Genomic DNA, 26,573 nt, shown 5'->3' with positions numbered 1-26,573 from the left:
AAAATTCATAATCACGAGAAATTTTACGAAAAAAAAGAGTACATGAGTAAAAAGGAATAAAAATAGAATTGCTTTGCTTACTCTCGTATTGAAGCAAAAATGAATTCTGTACACATACTCGTATACAAACATATTGTTTATCTATATGTACATATATATATCTATAGAAAAGAGAAGATTACAAGAGAAGAGATTTTGTAAATATTTTATGATCCTTCTTGTTTTTTATTTTATTTTTTTTTTGGCTTTTGGTTGTAAAAAAATCAAAAACTTAAAAAGAGGAAAATTTTTTTTGATATAAAACGATTGAATAATGTTGAATTTTTTTATTGTCTACACTAGGATACTATTGAGGTATAATAATAAATATAAGTAAACATTGTGCAAACTTAATAGATTGCATACATGTGATGGAAACGCAACAGTATCCACTCACAGTAGTGGTTTAGTTAATTCGATTAATTTTTAAATGTTTAACAGCGTCTTATTTTCGAATTATTATTTTTTAATGCGAACTTTGAAAGAAAAAGTTAAGAGTCTCATCGTGTATCTCGTTATATTACTCGCCAAGTGGGAAGAAAATGAGTAACTAACATATATCGATACGCATTGCGTATATCATTTTTTTTAAAAGTGTATACAAAATTTATTCATTTTGTTATCGAAAGTTAAACGTTCAGTCGATAATTTGATAATTTTTAGGCAATTTTCACAATTTTTGATTGTAAGTTAGAAAATTAGTTCGATCAATCTACATTTCAAAGAATCGAAAATCTTATGTAATTTTATTGAATTTCCTATTAAATAATGCCTATTTTAAAAATGGAAAATGCAATGTTAAAGAAGAAAAATCAATTTTTATATATTCTGAAAAATTTATGTGGGTGTACACACAAATCTCTTGTATGATTTTTATAAATTCCATTCTGTGATCATCATCTATCTAGATTATTATTACAAACATAATATTATGCCATGTAAAAATGGTGAATTTTTTTTTCTGGTTTATTTTTGTGTTTTTATGTGTATGTGTGTTTTTATTTTTCGGAGTATAAAGTCAGATTTTTGTTATATATAGGATTGATTGCATAATTTAGTATGTATATTTTTTTTTTTTGGTTAGGAGGGTTTCTTTTACCCCAATATATAATAAAAATAATACAAAATGTATATATATCATACACATATCGTATATATATCACATATATTTATAGTAATATATATATTAACTTAGACAGGATTTTTTTTTGTGATATTTTTGTAATATCATAGAAATATCGATAATATTTACCAAGGATTTCTTTCTTCTTTATTTCTTAACCAATTTTATTTTTTTTTTTCGAAGAATTGATAAGAGCTTAAAGAAAGTTGTAAATTCTTCAAAAGTGAAATGATGTAAATTTTATCAGACGAAAAGTATTACATACATACTTTTTGCTTTGGTTGTTTCTATTTTTTTTTTGTTATCTTATAAAATTCATATTCAAACTTTAAGTGTGAGTATAAACAAATTATGTATATATATTTGTATATGAATATGTAATTGTTTTTAAAGTGCAATATAAGAATAAGATACTGGAAAATTCAAAATTTTAAATATAAAATGGATGAGTCGTTCACCATACCGTTTAAATTGCGCTTAGAAATGAAAAATTTTAAAATTGAAATCGATAATTGTTGTATGGAAGTGTGAAGATTGTGATGAGATTCTATTATGCTCCAAGTAGTTGTCGACATTAAACTTTGTCTTATAGCAAAATTTTAATAATGTATTTTAGTAAAAGTACATAGTAAACCTTATTGACTAGTGGAATTTCTTAACTGCTAGCAATACTGAAATCTCTAAATTTTTAATAATTTTTTATTCAAGAGCATGGTTTGGCAGGTATAGGGCTTGGTTTCGCACACATTTTGTTTAGAATTCGCATAAAATTCAATCATAATTCAAGCTAGATGTCTGAAATACATTCAATACATTCAAGCTATGCTTAAATATTCTTCTTAATTCTGATGAATTTTCTTAATTGTTTAATAATAAGTTCAAGTTCAAATTTGGAGCACCGCTTTTTCTATTTAATAATTGAAAAATTTATATTTCCTATTTTATTTCTAGAATATTAAATTAAATTAAAATATTTCTATTATATTTTGGGATTTTGCAGTCTTTGAAAGCTAGGCAACTGTTTATCACGTAATGTAAAAATGTGTTCATAAATAAAAATATTATTTATATGTTTGAGATGAGTGCCTAATTTGGTATTTACAATCGTCTTACTGCGCGTTTTTTTTTCTCATTTATATTACAGGGCTATAAATTTCTAGCCAAGATATTATTTATAACATTTTTAGAAATATTTTTTTTTATATTTTTAAATTATATATTTTGTTTATTTTCTGTTGATTATTTATATTCAATTACGGTAACATAAATTCCCCAAGAGTTTTAACTTGAATAAAGATTTTTTATGTGTTATATTCAAAAAAAAGAAAGAAAAGTTCAAAGCAAATTACGCGTATTCAGGTCTTAAATAATTTTTATTAATTTTTTTTTACAGTCATTTTATGTTTTCATAAACTTTTCATTTTCAAAAAATATTATTAAAATTAAAGGAAAATTTATTAAATAAAGATTCTACCATAATGTTTAGAATAAAATTATAAGCACCCCTCGAAGGTTAAAAGTATATTTTGTGATTGCATGCAAAATAGATGAGTTTATTATGATTTACATACATGTCAGTTCGAACCCCCATGCCTCAAGAATAACTTTTTCGACAATTTTTTTAAAAGACTTTATTCTTCTATTGCAAAACAAAATCGCGAAACATTATGGTGAGAAAATTGCGGTTAAAATTAACCCTTATCTAAAAATATTTTTTCCTATAGACATAGGTATGATTTTCGTTCCTGGAGTCATCGCTCAATTTCAAATGTCGGTAATTGATTTCTTTAAAAAAATCATTACCAAATTTTAGAATAATTTTAAATTAATTTAATATTTTAAATTGTTCAATTAACCTTGTGATTCCACTAATTTATTATGCGATAATTATGACATAGCAATACGATATTAAGAGAGCAATGTAAATAATGAGAATATCGAGAAAATATTAAATTAAATCTATTTTTTTATGGTTTAGAACAATTTATCAAACATAGCTACAGAAATATTTACTAATTAGAGAAAATTATTCATACAATAAGAATAGCTGTACAATAAATAAAAAATTAAATAAAAATTATTTTCAAAAATTTTAATTTAGTTTAAACACGAAAACAATTGAATTTTTTTTTTTTTCATATCATGTCAAATTAAACTAGCTATGTATTTTAATTTTTAAATAAAACAAATTTGTTTCAATTACTAACTATTTCTTGTTATTTATATTTCATTTATTTAGACACCATTTAAGCGATATTTATATTATAATTTTATTGTAGTGTAGCCCGAAAGTATGCAATTTAAAAAAAAAAAGTTTTTAATTTATTCAGCAAGAGAAAAAATAATTCATTGTACCCGTACGAGTGTATTATACTAAATTCGCCTTACCGTTTGTAACTTTAAGAAGTAATAGTCTGATGTATAGACTTAAGTATACGTTTTTGATGAGCATCGAATTCTGAATCGATTTAATCTTGTCTATCCGTCCGTTCGTCCCAGCGATAATTCAAAAACTAATTGAACTAAGTTTTCCAAATTCTCGCAAATAATTTATTATAGTCAATGCCAGAATCCTATTTAAATTGGATATGATCGAGGTACTGGTTGGGGTAGCTGCAGTATAATTTCAAAATTTATTTGATTATATCTCAGAAATTATGCAGGGTATAGTTTTGAAAACTTGAAAAAGCAAATATATTGTTAGAGCGGTTATGTTTGATAAAAGTCGTTGAAATTTCCAACTGCTTGTGATAGTTGCCATTTTGATAAGGTGTTTGTTCATAGCTCAGAAACTATTGGAATAACAAAGTTGAAATTTTTAAGATAGGAACTTGGCTACATCACCATCATATTCAGTAAAATTATTTTAGGATCTATTTGTTGACATGGTAACTATATCTATATATATTAGATCTATATCTATATATACTATTTATATCTATATATATATGTGTTTATACATAATATATATATATATATATATATAGTTGTATATATGTATTGCTAGTCTGTACAAATATATATGCATAAAATAGCACTAGACACATAAAAAGCAAGAGGTTGTACGAAAATGTATGTCAATTATCTCTGACATTTATAATTATTTATTCGTACGGGTGTCACGTCACAGAGTTGACACGATCAACTCTATCCATTCTCGTTCCATTATAATTTTATTGTATTTTATCCTGAAAGTATGCAATATTTTTTTAAATATAGTTTTTGCATATTTTTATTCAACAAGGAAATAAATAATTCATTTTTAAATATTTTTTTAATGTTTTTTTGTTTTTTTTTTGAAAAATATTTGAAATCATTTTATAAGAACACATTAAATATCAATTTATTATTCTCTTTTAAAATAAATATTTTACAACTCTTTGAATTTTAACAAGTTGCTATTTAAAAGCATTCCCTAAAAAAGTCTTGAAAAATAATATTGTTTATTTATTTCAAAATAATTAATTTAGTTTTATTTTTTTGATAAATTATCAAGTGATTTAATTATTTTGTAAGTGTGAAATAATATTTATAAATGAATATTTAAGTTGTTATACATTTATCTTCATTATTACAATAACAGCAATAAAAAATATAAGAAAATAAAATTCAAGAGTAAAACACTTTGAAATCTTATAAAATCAATTTGGAATTTATAATTCTTACTAAAAGTCTTTTTTTTTCCACTTTCTGGAAAATTCCCAAAAAAACAAATCGTAAAAATTGAAAATTTGTTATAAATTTTGTTTAATTTTCATTTTGTTTTATTTTGGAAAAAAAAAGTCTTAAAATTACACCAAAATTTATGGAAAGCAATTCTCATGCCACAGTACATTTTCTTCATGCCATTTACAGTTCAATTCTCTCTATATATATTTACATGTAATTCTTAATTTATTTTTCCGAGCCCAAGCAAAAAATTTTCTTTTTATATTTCATTATTATTTATGTTTGTATTTGATTATTTAACAATAATCATCAAGTTCAACAGAATTCTCAAGGATTTTTCTTTAGAGAGAGAAAGAGATAGAGATAGGTGAGAAAAATAAACCAAAAAAAATATAATTTTTATGATGATTAAATCAAAAAAGAGAAACCGATGAATACAAAAATTATACAAAAATAAAATCAAATTTGTATCAGAAAAGACAATCAGAAAATTATAAAAAGAACAAATCCTCTAAGAATTTCAGTAGAATTTAAAATGTTGTTAAAAAGAGCAAGTAGAAAAAAAAGCCAAAAAGGATCAACAATATTTCATTATAAAAAAAAATAAATTTTAATTTTTAATTTTCTGGATTTTTTTGTGTTTATAAAGAACAAACAGAACATACTAAAATTGTTCCATTTTTGAGGCCTGCATAGAAAAGTATAGATAAAAAAAAAAAGGAATTACCAAAGACTTTAAATTAATTTTTTATTTTTTTTTTTTAAACAAACTAAATAAAGAAGAAAAATATCTTTTGAAAATTTCAAGGACTATACAAAAAAAAAAAATTTTTTTTCTATTTCAATTCTGTTCTATTTTTTTAACAAAACTATTGAGTTAAAGGAAAACGGCCTTATATTGACCTAAAACTAACATTTGTAAACCATTTATGTATGGTATATTTTTTGCGGCCTTTAGTTTTCGGCTTGCTCTATTTTAATTTTATTTGTGATGCATATGAGTGTCTATTCTTGCTTCATTATTCTTTCTATTATTTAATAGTATTTATTCAACAGTTCAATTATATTAGTATTTAAATGGCCTGCAAAAGATTTTGATATCACAAAGAAGAATGTGGTATAGTTTATTGGTTTTTTGGGCAAGATAGTATTTATATTGAATCAATGTAAATATATGGTAATATATAGATCCTTTGTGTGTTATTATAAAAATTAAAAAAAAATAAATATTTAAAAATTTAAAATTAATAACAAAAATCTTTATCTTATACTCGTCGTATTTCAATTATATGTGAAATTAAATATTTATATTATTCATTTAAAATATATAATTAATTTGATATTAGAAGTAATCGTCGTAGAAAATGTCGAACCAACATATTCAAATTTGAATCATTTTTGAAAATTTCTGAAACTATTTTAAAATAACATAGGAAATCATTAACCAGAGTTTGATAATTATTTAAATTATTCGCCTCATTTGATAAAGTGATTGATTTATTAAAAACTAAAATATAATTGATTTATAAAAATATATTATTATTTTAATATTATTTATTAAAGTCTAATATTTATTTGTTTTCGTAGACACTGTTGTTGAAATTCTATTCATTTTATTTCAAAATTTTATAAAATTGTTCACATATTTTTAATAAATATGATCACTAACACTCTTTAATTATACTGACTAACACTCAAATTGTAAACTTACGAGTATATTTTATATATATTGTTTTTATCGAAAAATTTCAAATATTTTTCTGTGTTAACAATTTTTATTCTATAAATGAATCCAATGTGCTAGCGACAGCGTCACTATGTCGACATACAAAACGAAAATATATATATATACCTAAATAATTAAATATTCAATTCCAATTTAAATTAAAATATACAACATAAAGATATGCGATGTTTAGAGAACAATATGTAAAATGTATAAATCTTCATGGTCTTCTTCCAAAAAAAAAAAAGAAAAAGAAGAGACTCAAAAAAGAAATAAAAAAAAAATTTTTTTGTTTTCTTTTAACGATTCACTATTAATCAATTTCAAACAATTACAATTAAATTACAAGAACTTAATGTTGAAAACAACGAATAAAAAGAAAAATAAAAGTAAAAAAGAAACAGAAATAAATAATTAAAAGGACGAAATAATTACCAATTCGAAAAGTTACAAAAAGGAAAAGAATAACAGCAAAAAAAAAGCACTCAAGTTCTGTACATTAAAATAACTATATATACATATATATATGTATCTGTATATGTATATTTTTATATATATCTTTATATATATATATATATATATATATATATATCTATATATATATATAGATGTATATATATATATATATATATGTTTATACATAATATATATATATATTATATATATATATATATATGAATGGTTACTCTGTACAAATATATGTGAATACGTACAGTCGGTCCCATTTAAAAGCAACACTCATATAAACAAAACTATTTTAGCATATATACTTAGAGATTAAGAGCTTATAAGAATGTAAAATGATATTGTCGATGCGTGCTTATAAGTTACTCCGGTTGATTGTTCAGTTATCCCGGGATAAGAGAAATTACTATATGAACAATGAAAACCAAATATTACTTACAGGAGTTTCTAATTTATTGTATGTAGAAAATGTTTTCTACATTTTCTTTTTTAAATAACGCTAGCAATTTTCTTTTTTAAATAACGTATATGCAATATATAATGAACAAATTTAAAATTAAAAGAAAAAAAATACTTGATTATAGTTACAAAATGCGGACTAAAACCAAATAAAAAAAAATTAACCATTTATTGCTAAAATTTAGTATAGCTAACCTTTTTCTTTCTCTTTTTTTTGCTCTTGTTATTTTTATGCTCTTATTCAACTTTGTATATTGTGCCCTCTCTTTCTTTATATATTTTTGTATATATATAAAAATAAATTGTAAAAATTACTGAACCTGAAGATTGTTTTTGTACCATTAAAAGACAGGACACTATCAACACCAATATTATATACTTTATCTTATATTTTATCTTATATATCATTGCATATATATCACATATATATTATATATATTTATTTAAATTAAATATTCATTGAATATACCAGGATTTAATATACCGGATTTTCTATATATAAACCATAGGCATTTATTTTTATATATGAACCATAGGCACCAATGCATATTTATATATATTAAATTTTATATATATTTAGATTTAAAAGCACAATTTTCTTGAAAAAAAAAAAACAGAAAAGAAAAAAAGAACGAGTAAAAATATACAAATGAACATGAAAATTTTATAAAGAAAAGATCATCAAAAAATGAGAAGAGAAAACAGAAAAACGAAAAAAAAAATCCTTTTTTCAACAATCAGACTATAAACCCAAAGAAGATTTTAATTACAAAGATTACATTTCTTTTTTTTATTTTGATTTTTTTTTGCGTCCTGTTTTATATATAGGTACTATAAGATTTTTCCTTTTAAATATTATGTAGTGATTTTTCTTCACTTTTAATATGGATTTCACATCTTTACGTGTGTCTGTGGTGTATGAGAAAATTTCCCATTAAAATACTCGTACCCAAAGTTTGTATTTATATTATTTGTGTATGTATTAAATAAACTTCGATTAAAGCATATCGATGGTTTTTAAGGCAGCTGGTTTCCTTTCAACAGTTTTTATTGAAATCATTTTTGTTACACTTACATTTTTCTTTTAGTACGAAAATAATTGCTCTCTTATTGCATATATTTAGGAGGAGAGACACAATATATTGAAACTTGATTATACAAAATGACTGAATGACACGTGTAATAAGATTTTAAAACTTATAAATAAAAATTTTCCTCTAAATCGAAAGGCAGATTGTTTATATATTGCTTTAAATTAGTTATTCCATGAATTCTTGTGAATTTAAGGAACTAATTATACCTTTTAGATGGCATAACTAAAAATTTTCTGTTAGAAAAAAAAAATGTGCCCTATACAAAAATCTTTTCGCTTTTAAATACAAATCAAGTTTTCTAACTCGCGATGGGTACAGAAATCTAATAAATATACAAATAAATAGACAAACATACACACGAACCTATCAGCATAAATTTTTTTTTTTCAATTTTGTTAAAAATCTACTAAAAAGTCATATATGTATGGCTGTGTATAGGTATACTTGGATTTTAATCTAATTTGGTAAATTTTATTCATTTATTTAAAAATAACCCAGTTACTTATTGAAGTGAGGTTAGTTGCTTTAGTATATTATATACTTACGCATAATATTTACGGGAATAAATATAAAATTTGTGAAAATATACTTAAGGATTCTAGTCGATTCGGGATTCTATCTATATACGTATTTGTATAGTAATATACATTATGCCTTCTAGGGCAGTATTATACTTTAGTTATATTAAAAGTTATGTATAATACAATTTTAAGGGTATACCATATTTTAAATTTTATAGTGTGTCTCAGTATATACACACCTGGTATATTATAATGTTACCTTTTATTATTCGTTAATGTAAAACTCATTTTTGTTTTTTTTTGGTCCTTTAAGTGTATTTATACACATGTATACATAAGAAAATAAGTTTCCAGACATTTTTCTCATACTTAAATAAATTTTCAGTAATTTTTTGTTCTGGTTTTATTCTCCTTCTTCCATGCTTTAAATTTTTTACCATAAGCAAATATATAGTTGTATAGCACATGTTATATAGTTGTACATTTTATAGTCATCTAAAACGATAAGAATCCTTAATTAATATATATGTGTTTGTACATTACATTTATGTATGAATAGATGTAAATCTACAGTATATTTTCACGATATTATTCACTTGTTCGTGATAAGTAAATGTTTAAAAAAAATGTTTTTTTTTTCTCTCAGTGTTATAATTTACTATATAGATTTTCTGAAACTTCAAAAAAAAACTTCAAAAAAAGAATTTGACTCGAAAAATATATTTCGAAAATGAGAAAATATTTTCGTTTATACGTACATTATGTATATATATATATATATATATAATATGTATATATATATATGATGTATATATACATATATATATGTATATCTATATATATATATTAATGTAAAAGCATGTATAAGATAATATATATGCAAGTAACAAATATATATCATAGATATATCATATATATACATATATTACATGCTCTATGATATATATATCATGTCGCAGAGCATGTACATATATATATATATATATATATATATATATATATATATACATATATTACATATATATATATATATATATATATATATATACATATATATATATACATATATATAGATACGTATATATCAGTGATATATATATTTGTAAACATTTGCGGTATAAAAAATAAAAATATTTTAAATAGAATGGCTGAATTGTTTTTATTTTCGACCAAATTTTTATATGTATAAAATAAAAAAACTAATTTAAGGACAATTTTATTAATCACAAGATATGCGAGTGTGAACTGTAATGGAATTCCTGCCAAATTTTGAATAATAAAATAGTAACGATTGGTTTTTGGGAGTTTATGACCATACAGGTGCATTTCCGGTTGCAACAAAATCCCTCCTTTGATGACTGTTTGGGTCCCCTTATTTTTGTATTTCAATAATTTTTAACACCTGTATTAAATATATATATATTATAGGATTATATTGTGTTAAATCTGTTATATTTATTTAATTTTGATTTAAATTTTATTATCTTAAATATCTAGATTTTAGAAATGTGTTCAATATTTTTTTATTTGCCATAGAAATAGTTAATTCAAATCAATACCTATAAATTAAGTTTTCAACAAATCTATGTCAATAAAAGATTTAACAGATTTCAACTTAAAATTACCAAAAATATGTATGTATATGTGACTATTGTTAGATATACTTGAGATAAATTTGAAATATCGTCTACTGTGTATTTGTAAATATTGAGTGTTAAAGATATTAAATTAAAAGTTTTCTAAAAGCATTTGTGTTTCTAATTGATATTCTAAGAATAAATCTAGAAATACTCGTATATTGCAACATTTCCATTAATTTTCATTATTTTATGAATTTAATTTTAAGCGAAAAAAAAATTTATGTTGCCATAAGGTGTTTAATAATCGTAGACATCTTTTAGTGCCTTGATTTCATTTTAAATTTTGGCATAAATTTTTCAAAAAAAAATTATTTAATGAATTGCTTTTTTGTCTGCTACATAAAATTAGAAATTAGAATATTTTTAATTTAATATTCAAATATAGACAGAGCCCTCAATTTAAATTTGAATGAATTCCCAAATTTGAACATATGTGAAATTAAAAAAATTAATTTATTTAAAAATTAAAATATCATAAGAAGAGTGGATGGTATGGAGGGAAATAAATGATATTAAAGTTAAAAATTATTTTAGGACACTCATTTAATGTTACAGAATAAATGAGTAGACCAATGAATAGTTATTTTTAAAATGTCGTTACAAATTAATATTCTATTAACCTTATAATTGGTAGAATAGAAGATAAAAATATTTTTGTAAAATAGAATATTAAAAAGCTGAAAATAATAAATTTTTGTACAATAAAATTTAAAATTTATTTTTAAAATAAATAAAAAATAACAAAAAAGAAAAAAATATTTCATGGGAACAATTAAAATTTGTTTGAAAGTTTTCTCACACAATTTTATCAAACAACAATATTTTTGCATAATTTATGTACAAATTTTTTGTAGAACAAAAAAAAAAACATTATCAGTTTCGAAGTAATCAAAATGTACCCTTAGGAATGAAAAAAGGATATATTTATTGGACCTTAACTTGAACATTAAAAAACTAGAAAGTTAATTTAAAAAATCTAGTTTTGAAAAAAATTTTTTTTTTTTTTTTTATTTTTTTCAGAAATGTTAGGGAATAAGCTGTATAATAATATTGTACTGTATACTAGTAGTATAAGGTTTTGTAATTTATTATAGGTAGGGGACCTCTTTTTATTTGTCTTTGAAAATAAACTCTACATAATTTGTGTTATTCACTATTGCATACTTACCTAATATACTGTGACACATAGATTATAAAATCTCCATAAATAGTTTTGTATTGAGCTCCTGGCTATGTTAAAAATGCTCATTGTTATAATTTTACAATAATTTGTTTTCACAAATTAAGAATTTATAAAAAATCTGAATTTATAAATGAAACTTATTTCAAAAATTTTTTTTATATATAGAATTTTGTTAGTTATTTGTGCATTTTGTCATTTGTCATTTTTTAAGCTAAAATTAACTATTTATGGCTAAGCTTATATTAGGTTAGGATGCACGGCTACCCAAAGGGTATACATTTAGGCTACCTAGGCTCTTTGTGGTGTCGCCGGAGTTCACCCCCTAATTCATTAGAACCAGCCTAAATTCCTCAGAAACTGGCCAAGGTCCCTAGAGTTTACATTCAGTAGGTCTAATATGGTTAAGCTAAAAGAAATAAAATTCTATAGTATATAATTTTCTCGTCCAAAGTATCAATAATTTGAAAAATATTGCACATATTTAACAGAAATCCTAATATATAGCAAAATAGAATTTTTATATTAAAATTACTTTTTCAACTAAATTTTTTTCCTAATACTAGTATAAAAATTAAGGCTCTTATAGGAGTGAATAATCATTTGTCTTCGGATTAATCGAGAACCGTTATTAAAAATATAATATAGATAACATTAAATGATCGTATGGGAGGGGGGTTCAGTTAAACTGATTTTCGTGCTACAGCTTGTTACAAAAAGAAGGTACCAGATTTTTCCTTTATATAAATGAACGCTTATAACTTCGGGATCTCTGAATTTAAAACATTCTGTATATTTATATGCATATAGTTATACAGCTTTAAATTCAGTTACTTCATTATCAAATTTATAAGCTAGATTTATTAACCATATTTGAGCTTCATTTGGGCACAATAAAGCGCATTATAAACCTTAAACTAATTCATTTATTCTACTTCCAAATTATTCCTAATTCTCGAAAATATACACAAAATTCACTTAAGTTACCATAGAAAAGAAAACAGTAAAAAAAATGAGGATAAAAAAATTTTGATTTTTTCACTTTGTTAATATTTTTCTTTTAAAAGCAAAAGAGCCAAAAACCAAAAAAGAAAAAATACTATAACAAAAAACAACAACAAAATTATTAAGTAGAGTAAAAATTATTAAATTAGGAGTTTACTGGCATGGCTATTTATTTTTATTTTTTTTTGTTTTGCTGTTTTATAACGAGTTTATAACTAATTAAGATAAAAAGAAAATTATAATTTTTTCGAGAGCCTTGATTCTATACTTTTTTTTTTGTTTTCCTATACCTTATATTTTTTTTTTTTTAGAGAGTGTGAAACATAATTTTTGGCTATTAAATGCAAATCAGGTTATTCTTGTTCAAATATTTTAAATGTATATACCCTATATATATAAATACGTATAACAAATATATATGTGTTTTTGGCTCTATATAATAAGACTTGACCATATTATTATAATTTTGATAATAAAAATAATAAAATATACAAGGGTATTAAAAAAGGTATGGTCCAGAACCAGAAGGTTAAAATAAAATATAATTTCATTCTAAGTATAATAATAAAAAATAATTACACCTCTTTTGTTTCTACATATTTGTATATTATATTGTTATATTTTTTTGTTATACAATATTATTTTCGTCAATGTGGCGTGTAATATAACAATTAAAATGGGTACTAGTAATAAATATATGAATGTATATGCGTATATGTACACAAAAAATGATTTTATTTAGAATAATATCGCAATATAACAATTTACGGATAAGTTATTAAGGTTAATATTTTTTTAGTTATTATAAGTATGTCAATTAATATATGTATTATACATATTATGTGTATATATATGCTTGTTGGAATATAGATTATATTATATAATTAAATATTAAATGTCAACACAAAATTTTTGGTATTTCTATTAAAAATATTAGTAAAATAATTTTTTTAAGGTATAGTTTATGTCTCAAATTAAAGTTCTATATTACGAGTATAGTTATATACTAAGAATATAATTTCACTCAATATTTTTATTGAACAGTTCACAAACAAAGGTTATCAAATTTATACTTATAAATAAAATATGAGTGCTAGATGAGTACTCCCTTATAAATAAAAATTTTAATTGGCCTCAATGAGTTGAAAATTTTTTTCAAATTTATTGGAAAAACATTTTATTTATATTACATAGCATGAAATTCAGTGCATTTTTGAAAATGTTTGAGTGAACTATAAATTGAATTCAATTTTTATTAAAAAAATCTAAAACAACTAATAACATGGAGGATAAACGGGGGGGACAGAAATTATATGAAAATTTTATTTGCAAATTTAACTGTAATATTTTCAAATTTAATTTGAAAGAGCCAAAAAGAGGGGCGGAATTATAAGAGCCGCAAAGAGAGCCTAAAAATAGGGGCGGAATTATTATACGCAGTGTGCAATGCTCATTGCATATCTTTCTTTGTTTTAAAGCGTTAGGCGAGAGAGCATACTTTTTGAAAGCAATGTAGGGCGCCGAATAAGCCTGAACCGGGCCTGACAATATATAATTGAAATTTTCTCGGAAATATTTTTATTTGTAAATAAAGTTTATATATAATGTGCGTACCGTAGATATACCAAAATGTATGTGGATATAACATTAATAATATTGTGACCTAAATTTTGAATATAATTTTAATGTTTAATAATTCAAAGAAATTTATTTAATTTCATCTATACAAGAGCGTGAATTAGAATATTATCGTTGTTAAATAAATTAAATAAAATTTTAAATATATAAAAATGAAAATACGATATAAAAGAATTGTAAAAGGCTAAAATCCTTTAAGTTGAAATTTTCAAAAATTTCAAAAGAATTTTCATAATTTTGAATTCTTTGTAAAAAATTGAAGTGTAAATTTTTTTTCTTCTTTTTTTGATTTCCCAGTGCACCCTTGTATATATTTTAAATTAAAATTCATGAATTTAATAAACGTGATGACAATTTTAAGTTCAAGTGGTTTGTAAAATGAAAGTTTTGCAAAATAAAAAAAAATTCAATTCTTGTTATTATTTTCCACCCATGCAATAGAACAAAAAAATATTTTAAAAGAAAAATGAAAATTACCAGAACTTGAATTGTGTTATACATATGCAATTCTTGTGTTATACATATGCAATATACATATCTTCATGAAAGCTTTTGAATCGCCTACACTTATATACAGTATATTATTAACAGTTTGATTCTTTTTATAATCCTCCATATGCAATTATTTATTTTATTTTTAATTTACATGTCCTTTGTTTTGGACTGAAAAATGAAAGAACAAAAATTTTTGCAATTTCTATTGTAATTATTACGATTTTTATATTTATACTTTGATGAAATGGAAAAATAAAAAATTGTAAAGGAAATTGCTGACAATAAAAAAAATTAAATAACAAGAGGATTATTGTGAACGTTTACAAGTTCAATAGAAAAAAGGAAATTAAAAATAATTGGAAAATTAGTGATTTAAAATTATAAATTTGCATTCTTTTATATAAAAAATAATTAAATAATGTTCTACCGTTGTTAGCTCGACGACTTTCCTGTCAAGCATATACGTACTAGAGAAAATGTTCAAACGTTTTATATTCTTCATGATATAAGATTCACAAATAAGTGATCTGCCTTATGACCCAATTTACAGCTTTAATAGCCCAGTTTTTAATTCCCAGTTCGTTAAGAAGACACTCCACCATTCTGGACATTTTCTGGATTTTTCTTTTACATGACATCTTTGGGGATTTATCACAATTCGTAGGGAAATAGTGTAATTTGAAGGCCTTAAAAGCAATGTAAATGGATAGTCGTAATTTAATAGTCTGAATTAATTTTTTTTTGTTATCGAGTCGAATAAAATTCAAATAAATTTCATTTAATTATTTTGTATAACTGTGGAGCCAATTCGTTTCTTCAACATTCTTCAACTACACTCCATAATGTAATGTTATGCAAAAAATAAAAAAAAAAATATTTTTTTTTTTCTATTTTTTCTCCATTTTCTACTTTAAACTAAAAATTTATGTAAAAATGGAGCTATTAAAAAATTTTAATTTGCACCTGTTTTCTATTTTGTTTTTAAATTTTCTGAATAAATTTTCAGGAAAAAGAAAAAAAAAAAAAAACAAAGGTGTTAGGGTAATCGGAGTGTTTATAATAATTTTCCTTTTTTTTATGAAAGTTTTCTCTCGCTCTTTTAACACTCATAAATATCTCAGTTTATTATTGATTTCCTTCGTTTAATTTTTGTTACTAACTTTCGATTTGTTTTCCTTGTTTTTTTTTTTTAAATTGCAAATTTCATTTTTATTCAAGTATTACGTATATATACAGATATTAAAAAAAAAAACGAGAAGCAAATATTTTTGATTTCATCATAATTTTTTTTTTGCTTTTCTACTAATTTTTTTTTAAAAGGCATTTAAAAGTTCAAGTTTTACGTATCATGCAAATTACACTTAATACTTTGTTATAAATAAATTCTGTATGTAATACAAAATGTTGTACAAAACAACAAACATGTATATAATTACATATACATATGTAATATGTATGTATATTAAGGGTGCCCATTTACACATTTATATAGGTATATGCTATTGACGTGTTCTTGTCCTTGGAAAAACTGTTTGCGTTCCTAGAGAATATTATATTGTGTAATGTATACGAAAATTGTATAGTATAAAATTTACATATCTTTTACATATAATATATTTATGCATAAATTTTATAATTCTTATATATATATATATCATAAATATATATATATATATATATATATATATATATATATATATATATATATATATATATATATATATATATATATATATGATATATATGATATATATATATATATCATATATATATATCATATATATCATATATATATATATATATATTATATATATATAAATATAATATCATATTATTAGCTGTATAGTTGGTCTATTCTGTTGTGAATACATATATACTGGGTGCTTCATATTTATTGCAAAAATATCGAAGAAAAATGAAAAAAAAAATTATTTAATCTATAAACACTCTTAAGGCTAAATTGTTATGTCAGAATTATGTCGTTAAAATTTTAAATTTCTTGAAGCTTATTTTTTAATTTTAAACTTAAATTATGTGTTATAAGATAAAATATAACACAATAAAAATAATATATAAAAATCATTTATCCCACACACTTTTATAAAAGTTTCAGCTTTAAATTTTTACTAAAATATTTAAAATTCTTAATATAATAACATATAATTATCTAAGTTTCGATATTTCGAATATCGAAAAATTCGAATTTTCTAAATTTCTACTGCAATTGCCCGTAATTAATTTGTTTAATAATATTATTATCTATAATAGTATATTTAATTAATCTACTGCCTTTCAAATTTTTTAATTGAAGGATTCGAACCTAAAATTAGTTAGCTTATTCAACAGCTATTGATTTTAAGATTGCCTGTCTTTTGGAATGCGCACTGCAATCAGCAAAAATTTTAAAAAATACAAATTTTACGAAATTTTTCGTTTAAAATTCCCGGGTTTCGAGAAAATAGCTGCGCTTTGAACTATTTTAACGATAATGTATAAAAATATTGTTTTATTTACAGATTTACCCTGTTATATACAATACAGCTTTATGTATATACATGTATTAAAGATGAATTTATAAAATTTCATTTTATTTAAAACAATAAAAGTTTGTAGGTCGATTCGCGTTTATTAAAATAAATAAATGCTGAACAAAAATTTTTAGACCTATAAATTTAATATAAAAATTTTATAATCTAAATTCGCGTATATAATGTAGTAGTTTATATGTATGTATTATATGGTGTGGGTACAAGGGTTTTTTGTTTACTCTTAAGGATTTACAAAATAAATTAATAATTTTCTTAAAACAAAAAAAAAACATAAAAGTAACAAATTGTTGTCCCTTAAGTGTTGTGAACACTTCACTTTTTAAAAAAAAAAAAAGTATGTAGTTTAATTTATTATATATAAGTAAATTTATGTGCATATATATATATATATATATATATATATATATATATATATATATGTATATATATATGGTTCAAAACTCTTAAGAATATGCTATTATATTAAGGTATTTTGAATAAATGGTTATTTTATACTAAATCCTCAATTATTTTAAATGAATTTATTTTATATAAAGTGTTATACATATATTATTTATTAAATATCTGTATAGTTAAAATAATACTTGTACACCTATACAGATATTTATAGGTGGAATTTACACTATGTTCATTATAGAAGGTATTTTACCTATCATATTATTTGTAACATGGGTTAAAAACGGCGTCTTATCGTCAGAAAGGGATTTTTAACACAATACTATTATTTAGTAATTGAATAGGAGTGTGTGTAAATCTTATTTTACCTTGCATGGGAGATACTAGTGTACACAATTTCATTAATATGGTTATGCTACTCTAATACATTACATATAAATCATAATTACATAAAATTTTCATTGTTCTCTATTCAAACTCATACTTGTATTTATGTATTAAAATGAAATCCAACTCATACCATTGGTTGTATAGAAAAGTCAACGACGAAAAAAAAAATGTTTTTCCTTTGTCAATTAAATTTTAGATTTTGAATATTTTTCTTAAAAATTTTCCCTTTTGTTATCGACTGTGTTTTTTTTTGGCCTTTGTTTCTCCCTTCTATTTTCCCAATTCCGTCAAGATCTGTTACGAGGATATGTCATTAAATGGTCTGCGATTTACGTATCTAAAAAGGAAAAAACACAATAGAAAAGAAAAATGGTATAAGCAAATCACAAAGGGACGAAAAAGAAAAGAAAAAAGAAAAAAAGGAAAATAAAAATAAAAGGGAATGGTGAACCGATTTTTGTGTTTTTTTTTTTCCCCGAGATTTTCATCATCATACCTTTATTATTAAAATCTATGGTATTTGTGCGTATATTGTTGTCATGTATATCTTTATATTTGATCAATAAACGTGAGATGAATTTAAAAATCTTAAAAAATGAAAAAAAATAAAAAAAGAAACAGAAACAGCGCAGTCGAATTATTATTTTTTTTTGCTCTCTTCTCTGTAAGTTTTGAAGCGAATGAACGAATGAACGAGCAAACGATACTTTTGATTAAAGTGGTATTATGAAATTTTAAAATTTCATTAGGTCCTTATATTTTTTTTTTTGTGAAGATATTTTTGATTATTTTATATAATGCTACTATGAGCATCTAAATGTCTTTGTATATACCCCAACACATAATTTTACATATAATATTTTCTTAAAGATCTTTTAGAGACTAATAATATTTTTATACTTACAGTTAGTTAGTGGTTATTTCGTCCTTTTTCTTCTTTGAGAAAAAAAATATATATATCTGTTATTTTATTATTTTTCTTTATTAAATAAAATTAGATGAGAATTTAAGTATTATAAGGGCTATTATACTATATATATCCATTTATATATTATATATTATTTATATATTAAATTCATTTTCTCATTATATATATATTTATTATTTAAATAGTATGGATAAAAATTTAAAAAAAAAAACACAAATTATATAATCTTTGATACTTACATTTTATGATTATGATTTTGTATAAAAAATGAAAATTTTCTTCTTTTTTTTTTTTGGTATTGATTTAAAATTTTCTTATATAATATAAGTTTGTTTATATAATAATAGTATTGTAGGTGTATGGAATGAATAAATCTTTAAAATTGATATTTTGTTCTTCTTAAAGTATTATATGGGTTGTGATTTTAAAGAAATTCTATTATAATTGAGGGATTATAAAGTTTATAACAGTTAAAAAAAAATTATTTCAGATTCATTTTTGAGTTTTTTTTTTGTCATTTTCTCTTGTAATATTTTGTATAATAAAATAATAAAGATTAAAATATAATATGCATAATTTTAAATAACATTAAAATAAATGTTACTTTATTGTATTTAATATTTTGTTATATTTTTTTTTGCATATAAAAAGTTATTTAGATTTTTATGACAAATATAACTATTTTGTGCTTGTTCATCATTTATAATTTAAGAAAAACAAAAATAATATAATTTGAATATAAAAGTAAAAAATTTGCATATTTATAGGATAATAATAAAAAACTTTACATATTTTTAGGATAATCAATTTTTTTTTTGCATATTTATAGGATAATCTATTTTTAATTAAAGTAAATTATTGAATTATTTAAAGGTCATTATTAATCTTTGATTTGTTCTGTTTCAATTTAGTATAATTATTGTTTTAAGTAAATGGTATAGTTTTTATAGATAAAAATGATTGAAATAGAAGTTTTGTCTATTATTATGTTTAAGGATTCGAAAGATTTCATTACAGTATAATTTACAGTAAAATTTTTAAATTGAATGTTTAATGTAGAATTTTTAACATGGTTATTAGGTAGACAATAATATCTAAAAATTCATGTGGGTACATAAAAATTTTTTTTTTCGAAAAAATTTATGTCATTGCTTTTAAAATAGCAAAATTTAATTTTAAAAATTGAATTTCAACAAAAGAAAAAAACTCATTTTCCAAATGTTTATTATATTTAATATTGCATACCATTAGGAAGAATTTTATAGTAATTTAGAAAAAAATTGAGTAAGAATAACATATAGGTATATTTATTTTAGATAACAAGCATGACCTTATACTCTTCTATAATTTTATTAAAAAGAATCTACAATGTTTGTAGTGGTAATAAAATTTTGTTGTATCAGATGAAGATAACAAAAATTCATATTAATTTACAAACTATTAGAATATTATGAATTAATGCCCAAAACAATACTAATAACAAAGATAAACTGATTAATGATAAGGGCTAATTTGTTTAATTTTGGAAATTTCCCAGTGATATTTGATGCGCGATACAAGAAATAAGTCTATATTTCTTTGCTTTGCTCTTGGTTTCTCTACTAAATTCACATTCAATTTGCACAGTACAGAAAATATTTTTACGTAGTATTTTAAAAAATTTCTAATAAATTATATTTTGTATTTAATAAGTAACCATAGCTCAAATATTAATAAATCTTGATGCATTACAGTCATATTCTTAACATTTTATTAAAATAATACATTTATTTTTTAAATAAAATCATACCACTATACAATTATGCATTTCATAAATTTTGCAAAATTACAAAAAATAATGAAAAACAAAAGATATAATTATTATTAAAAACAAATTGTAATAGTGTACAATATTATTTTAACAATTAAAAATACACTAATGTATATACACATACAATATACATTTGTACTGAAAAACTTTTAAATAATGAGAAAACAAGAAAAATAATACAAAAAAAAAAATATTTTCAATATTTCAATAATTTGTATTCAATTTTTGTTCAGCTTTTTTACTTGTTTTCTTTTTTTCAATATTAATAAAATAACAAATAGGAGTGGGGAGAGGGAGGGAGAAATTCAATCATCATCAATAAAAAACAATACAATTTTCATTTTACTTACCTCTCCTTTTCTCTCTTTCACTTTCTCTCTCTCTCTTTCTCTCTCTCTGTATTCCACAGTTAAGTGAGTTTTTATATGAATTTTATTCAATACAATATTCGAAACAAGAATGACTACTATAAAAATATAAGAAGAACAAGAAGCAAAAAAAAAAGAAAAACCAAATAACAAAATGCATTCATACATCATCACCAACTTTCCATCCTCGTCACACGCTATAAAAAAACTAAAAAAAAAACAAAAAAAAAAGGAATTTTTTTTTTGTTCGACTTCTATTTCTCTATTATTTTTTTTTTTTTGTTATTTCACTTTGTGTTCATTACAATAATAATAAAAAAAAAGCCATGACTGTGTAGGACATAACTATATATATAGGTAAATACCATAATAGAAATCTAACAATAAAATCTAACTAACTATTATAATTGCTCTACATAATATATATATATATATATATATATATATATATATACACATATACCTACGTGTATTAAATACTTGACCGTGAACTTTAAAAGAAAAAAAAAATTTCTTTATAAAATTTCAATGGAAAATTTTCGTTTTTCTTATTTTCTATACAGTTTTTCATTTCAATTATATTGTGCAAGTACGTAAATTATACAATACTTGTATATATGCATCTAAATGTATATATAGAGAAATTTTATATGTATAATTACCTACCACACAATAATATATTGGAATAAGAAACATACGTCTATTTACTGGGTGATTTTTTTTTTTTGCTGTGAAATTTTTTGTATTTTATTTTTCTGGTGTTTTATACTTGATTCGGAATTGGATTTAATTTGATCTGATCTTTCCCATATAGAAAAACTGAAAGTTCGAATAATATTTCCAAATTATTTGTTTTGCTGCAACTATGTTACGATTTTTAAGTTATATAGTTAAGTAACAAGCAATTAGAAAATTTGTTTCTTGTGAAAAATCTTCATTTCTCTATATTGAAAATTTGTCGATTACGATAAATTACAAAATAATGCTACAATTTTGAAAAACATACTTACTCCTAAATTTTCAAATTTAATTTTCTTAAATGTGCAAATTTTTCAATTATTTTACTATAACAGCAAACTAGCGAAATTATCACAGTAGCGAAATACCTGTAGTTACCTGTCTTTTAATGAGCTTCCTCAAACGTAGTCGTATTCAACATTTATATAGCTGAATCTGTATTTGAAATGTAAAGTACCAGTTCTAATAGAAATTATATGATAAATTTTTAAATTTTTCTGTGATTTTCATTCAGAATTATCTCGAAATATTTATAAGAAATCACCCAATTTTTTTTACAAGTTCAATATAATAATATATATGTGTGGGTATATATAGATTTGTGAATATTATTTAATAATCCATTTTCATTTTTAATGTAAAACTATTTATAGTATACATATATATATAAAATATTGTAATTGTTATTCAATAAAATATTTATATAATGTTATAACATCCAAATCATTTTAATATAATCTTACGCCCCCATAATCTTGTTTCTTTTATATTACATTATAATATATAGGTATATATAAGTAGTTCAGTAGATTTATTATATAAATATTTTATATGTAGGTATTTATATAATTATTGTACTCTTATTCATATATTATAATACCAATTGGTCATGAAAGTTAATAATTTTGTTTTTTATATAAAATTTTACAAAATTTTCTATTCATTCATTTTATATATACATATATATCTCTATTTGTAGTAGAAATAGTCTCCTTTTCCTTTAAGAAAAAAAAATTGAACAAAATTATAATATTTTAATTTTTGTTCATCTGTCCTTCATCTACCAATTTGATTTTGTTTGTTATTATGACTCGAGGTGAAATGAAAAAATCATTGAGAAATTTATTCATTCATTTAATAATAATAATACTGAATGAAAAATATTGACATTTCAAAATCACTTCAATTATAGCATAAAATAAGAAATTTTTCCTCAAGCATAAAATATTTTCAGTTATTGAATTTTGATATTTATTGTGGGTGAAAAGGAAAAGTAACAAATTAATTTTTTAAATTAATGTTGTGTATAATAGAATGTTTCCTATGTCCCCTAATATTTTTCAAAGGGAAGTATGGGTGGTTCGGAAACAATTTTAATATTTTTATTTGTTTAATAATAATGTATAATATAAAAATCTTGCAATGTAATTAATGTATATTAGAATTTTTAAGTTTTTCAAGTATTGCCCCTAAAAGTATGCAAATTTTCAAAAAAAAAAATTATTTCATTGCTTTGTCGCATTCAAAATTCAAAGATTTCGGATTAAATTTTTTCATATAAAGGTCTACTCTTTTACATCGTACATTTAAACTAGCGCTGGCTAGTAACTCTTTAATGTGATTCATTTGAATTTACTGAGAAATTTTCAGTTCAAATTAAACATGACCGACATGTTTAAAATGTTAAATCAACTTTCAATAATAAAAATCTTCTAGAAATATTATGCCTTTAAATTTTTTTTAAAAAATTCCAAATTCAATTATAACTTAACATTTTTTTTTTTTCATATTTTCAAATTGTACCAAGGAAATGTAATATTTTTCTTTTTTCTCCGAATACACCATTTTCCATTTCATTTTTTCTCTTTTTTTCATATAAATTTTAATTTTATTATTATTATTTTTTTCCCCAACATTTCATTCTAACTATTTGAATATTTGTGTATATATTAATGCTCTACAATATTAAATAACAAAATTCTTTTCAAAATTGAATAAAATTATTATAGAAGAAGAAAAAAAAAATAGAAAAAAATAGAAAGAAAATAAGAAATAAAAAATGCATTCAATGTCACGTCGCATAAAACTAATTTTATACTAATAATAACAGTAATTTTCTGTCCTCCATTTTATATACATATATATGTATGTATATAATATATATTTGGTTTTTTATATATTTAAGTATCCTTCGTGATTTTTCTCTACTCTTTTTTTTTTTTTTTGCATATTTGATTTTTTTCTTCTCTTCTCTAATTTTGCTGACAATGCTATTCATTTACACACTATGTAGGAAAAAAATTTCTACCATATTAAATATTTGAAAGTGTTGCCATCATTAATTTGTAGTGAATTTTAGTTCAAAGTGTTGTTGAAAAATGTTACCACACAAAAAAACAAAATGTGTGAAAAATTTTGTTTTTCAATAATTATTGTTGATAATTTTGTATTAATATTTTTGTTCTGTGTAATGTATGTGATAACTTGGACTGACAAACTCTCCATTCACATATATAGGGTTAGATTTCTCAGTGCTTGGAGCGCAAATATGGTGAAAAATAATTAAATTTTAAAATCTTGTGAATTTTTTCAGCACGCTACTACAAAAAATTGGGAAAAAATGTGACTTTACTGCAAGAAATTTTCAAAAACATGAAAAATTTATGAGATTTATAAAAATGTGCTCTAGTTCAAATCAACATTTTTTTGATTAAAGAAGAAGCTTTTCATTGAATGTGCAATAGTTTGAAAATATTCCGAAATTTGTTTTTTGTGAGGATAATTAAATTAATCTCTTTTTTAATAAATAAAAATTTGTAATCGTATTTCGTACAATAATAATGCAGAGAAATATATTAGACCCCATAGTGCTTTTCTTAAATGTCAGACCATGGTGAATTTTCTCATAAATTCGTGTTACTCGTATAAATAAACAACGTAGAAATTATCAATTGAGGTGTTAAAACATACAATAATTTTTTTGCAGTGTAATGCATATTTGAACCGTCACTGCGTAGGTGTATATGTTAAATATATATAAATATATTATATACTTAATAGATATTTTGATTTTAATATTGGTAATGATTTTGGTATTTGGTTTATTTCCTCCTTATATTTTCTCTTTATTTTTTTAAAATTAAATTGCCAGGATAATCGTTATTTATTGAAAACAAAAATGTAATAAAAAAATGTATTTTTTTTTATTCACTCCGATATCCTTAAATGCTACTATGTGTTTTTATCTATGAATCAATAATATGAGAAAAAAATTGCGATATTTGTGGAATAATGGTGGAATTTTTTTTTTTTTCCAAATAACAATACACAAATAAAATTGAATATTATGTGGAAAATGTTTTATTGTTATTATTAATATTTTTTTTATATATTGTGTACAATAATGTTATCCTTATTATTATTTTATACAATGTTATTATTATATTCATATATATGTATATTATTTTCTTTATATTTCAGTCATTGGGTGTGGTTTTATATGTATTAGTATGTGGTGCTCTCCCGTTCGATGGTTCCACATTACAATCATTACGTGATCGTGTTCTATCAGGACGTTTTAGGATTCCATTTTTTATGTCATCAGGTAAGTTATAATATATTTTTTTATATATTTTTAATTTTAATATGAAATAGTATGTATAACATACTCGTAAATATATATATTAATATAATCAAAATATAGGGTAAATAAATAAATAGAAAGATTTTGTTATTTAATTTTCTATTTAAATAAATAAATAATTTAAAATACATGATATACGAGTATACTCGTAAATACATATAAATATGATATTAAATATGATACTCGTAGATACATATAAATATATATTTTATTTTGTTTTGAAATATTTGTGATATGTTGTGGGGTTATAAGACTATAAGTTTATACTATTATTTTAATTCTTATGATATACAAAGGATTTAAATTCGATTCTAATACTAGTATAATGTTAAAAAAAAATGTGGTCCATATTTTATTGAGTAAATTGTTCTAATATTCTATATAATTTATGGTATATGTCTGGGGTGGTTGTAGAAAAATGTATAAAATGTAAATTTTAAATTTTAAATTGTGATTATTTTAATGTCAGATACTATAGTCAAGATGATAGATTATTAAAGAGAATATTAAAATTTGAATTTGGAATTTTAGGATTTAAATATGGTCGAAGAAATATTATGAGACAATAAGAATTTTCATTTGCTGATTATTTTGCTATTTGCTAGGTATAAGATTATCAGCTACTCGTTTCTTGTGTTCCATAATAGGAAAGGACCCCCAAGAAAACTCGTTATTTTTTTTGAACTTGTGACCCTTC

At 22.0% G+C, this 26,573-nt stretch overlaps 1 protein-coding gene across 5 annotated transcripts in view; it reads left to right on the top strand.

The window, feature by feature from the left end:
- Positions 1 to 26,573, top strand: part of LOC129618455 (serine/threonine-protein kinase par-1) — a 140,958-nt gene that overhangs the window by 68,799 nt on the left and 45,586 nt on the right. For all 5 annotated transcript variants that reach the window (XM_055533208.1, XM_055533206.1, XM_055533207.1 and 2 more), the window contains exon 7: positions 25,714 to 25,837. In XM_055533208.1, coding sequence (XP_055389183.1) covers positions 25,714 to 25,837 — 124 coding nt within the window. The remainder of the gene's footprint in view (positions 1 to 25,713; positions 25,838 to 26,573) is intronic.

This window comes from Condylostylus longicornis, unplaced genomic scaffold, assembly GCF_029603195.1.
Source record: "Condylostylus longicornis isolate FDR11 unplaced genomic scaffold, ASM2960319v2 ptg000006l, whole genome shotgun sequence".
Classification (NCBI taxonomy): domain Eukaryota; kingdom Metazoa; phylum Arthropoda; class Insecta; order Diptera; family Dolichopodidae; genus Condylostylus; species Condylostylus longicornis.
Note: the sequence above shows the minus strand (reverse complement) of the source record. Positions and strands in the feature narration are given on the sequence as shown.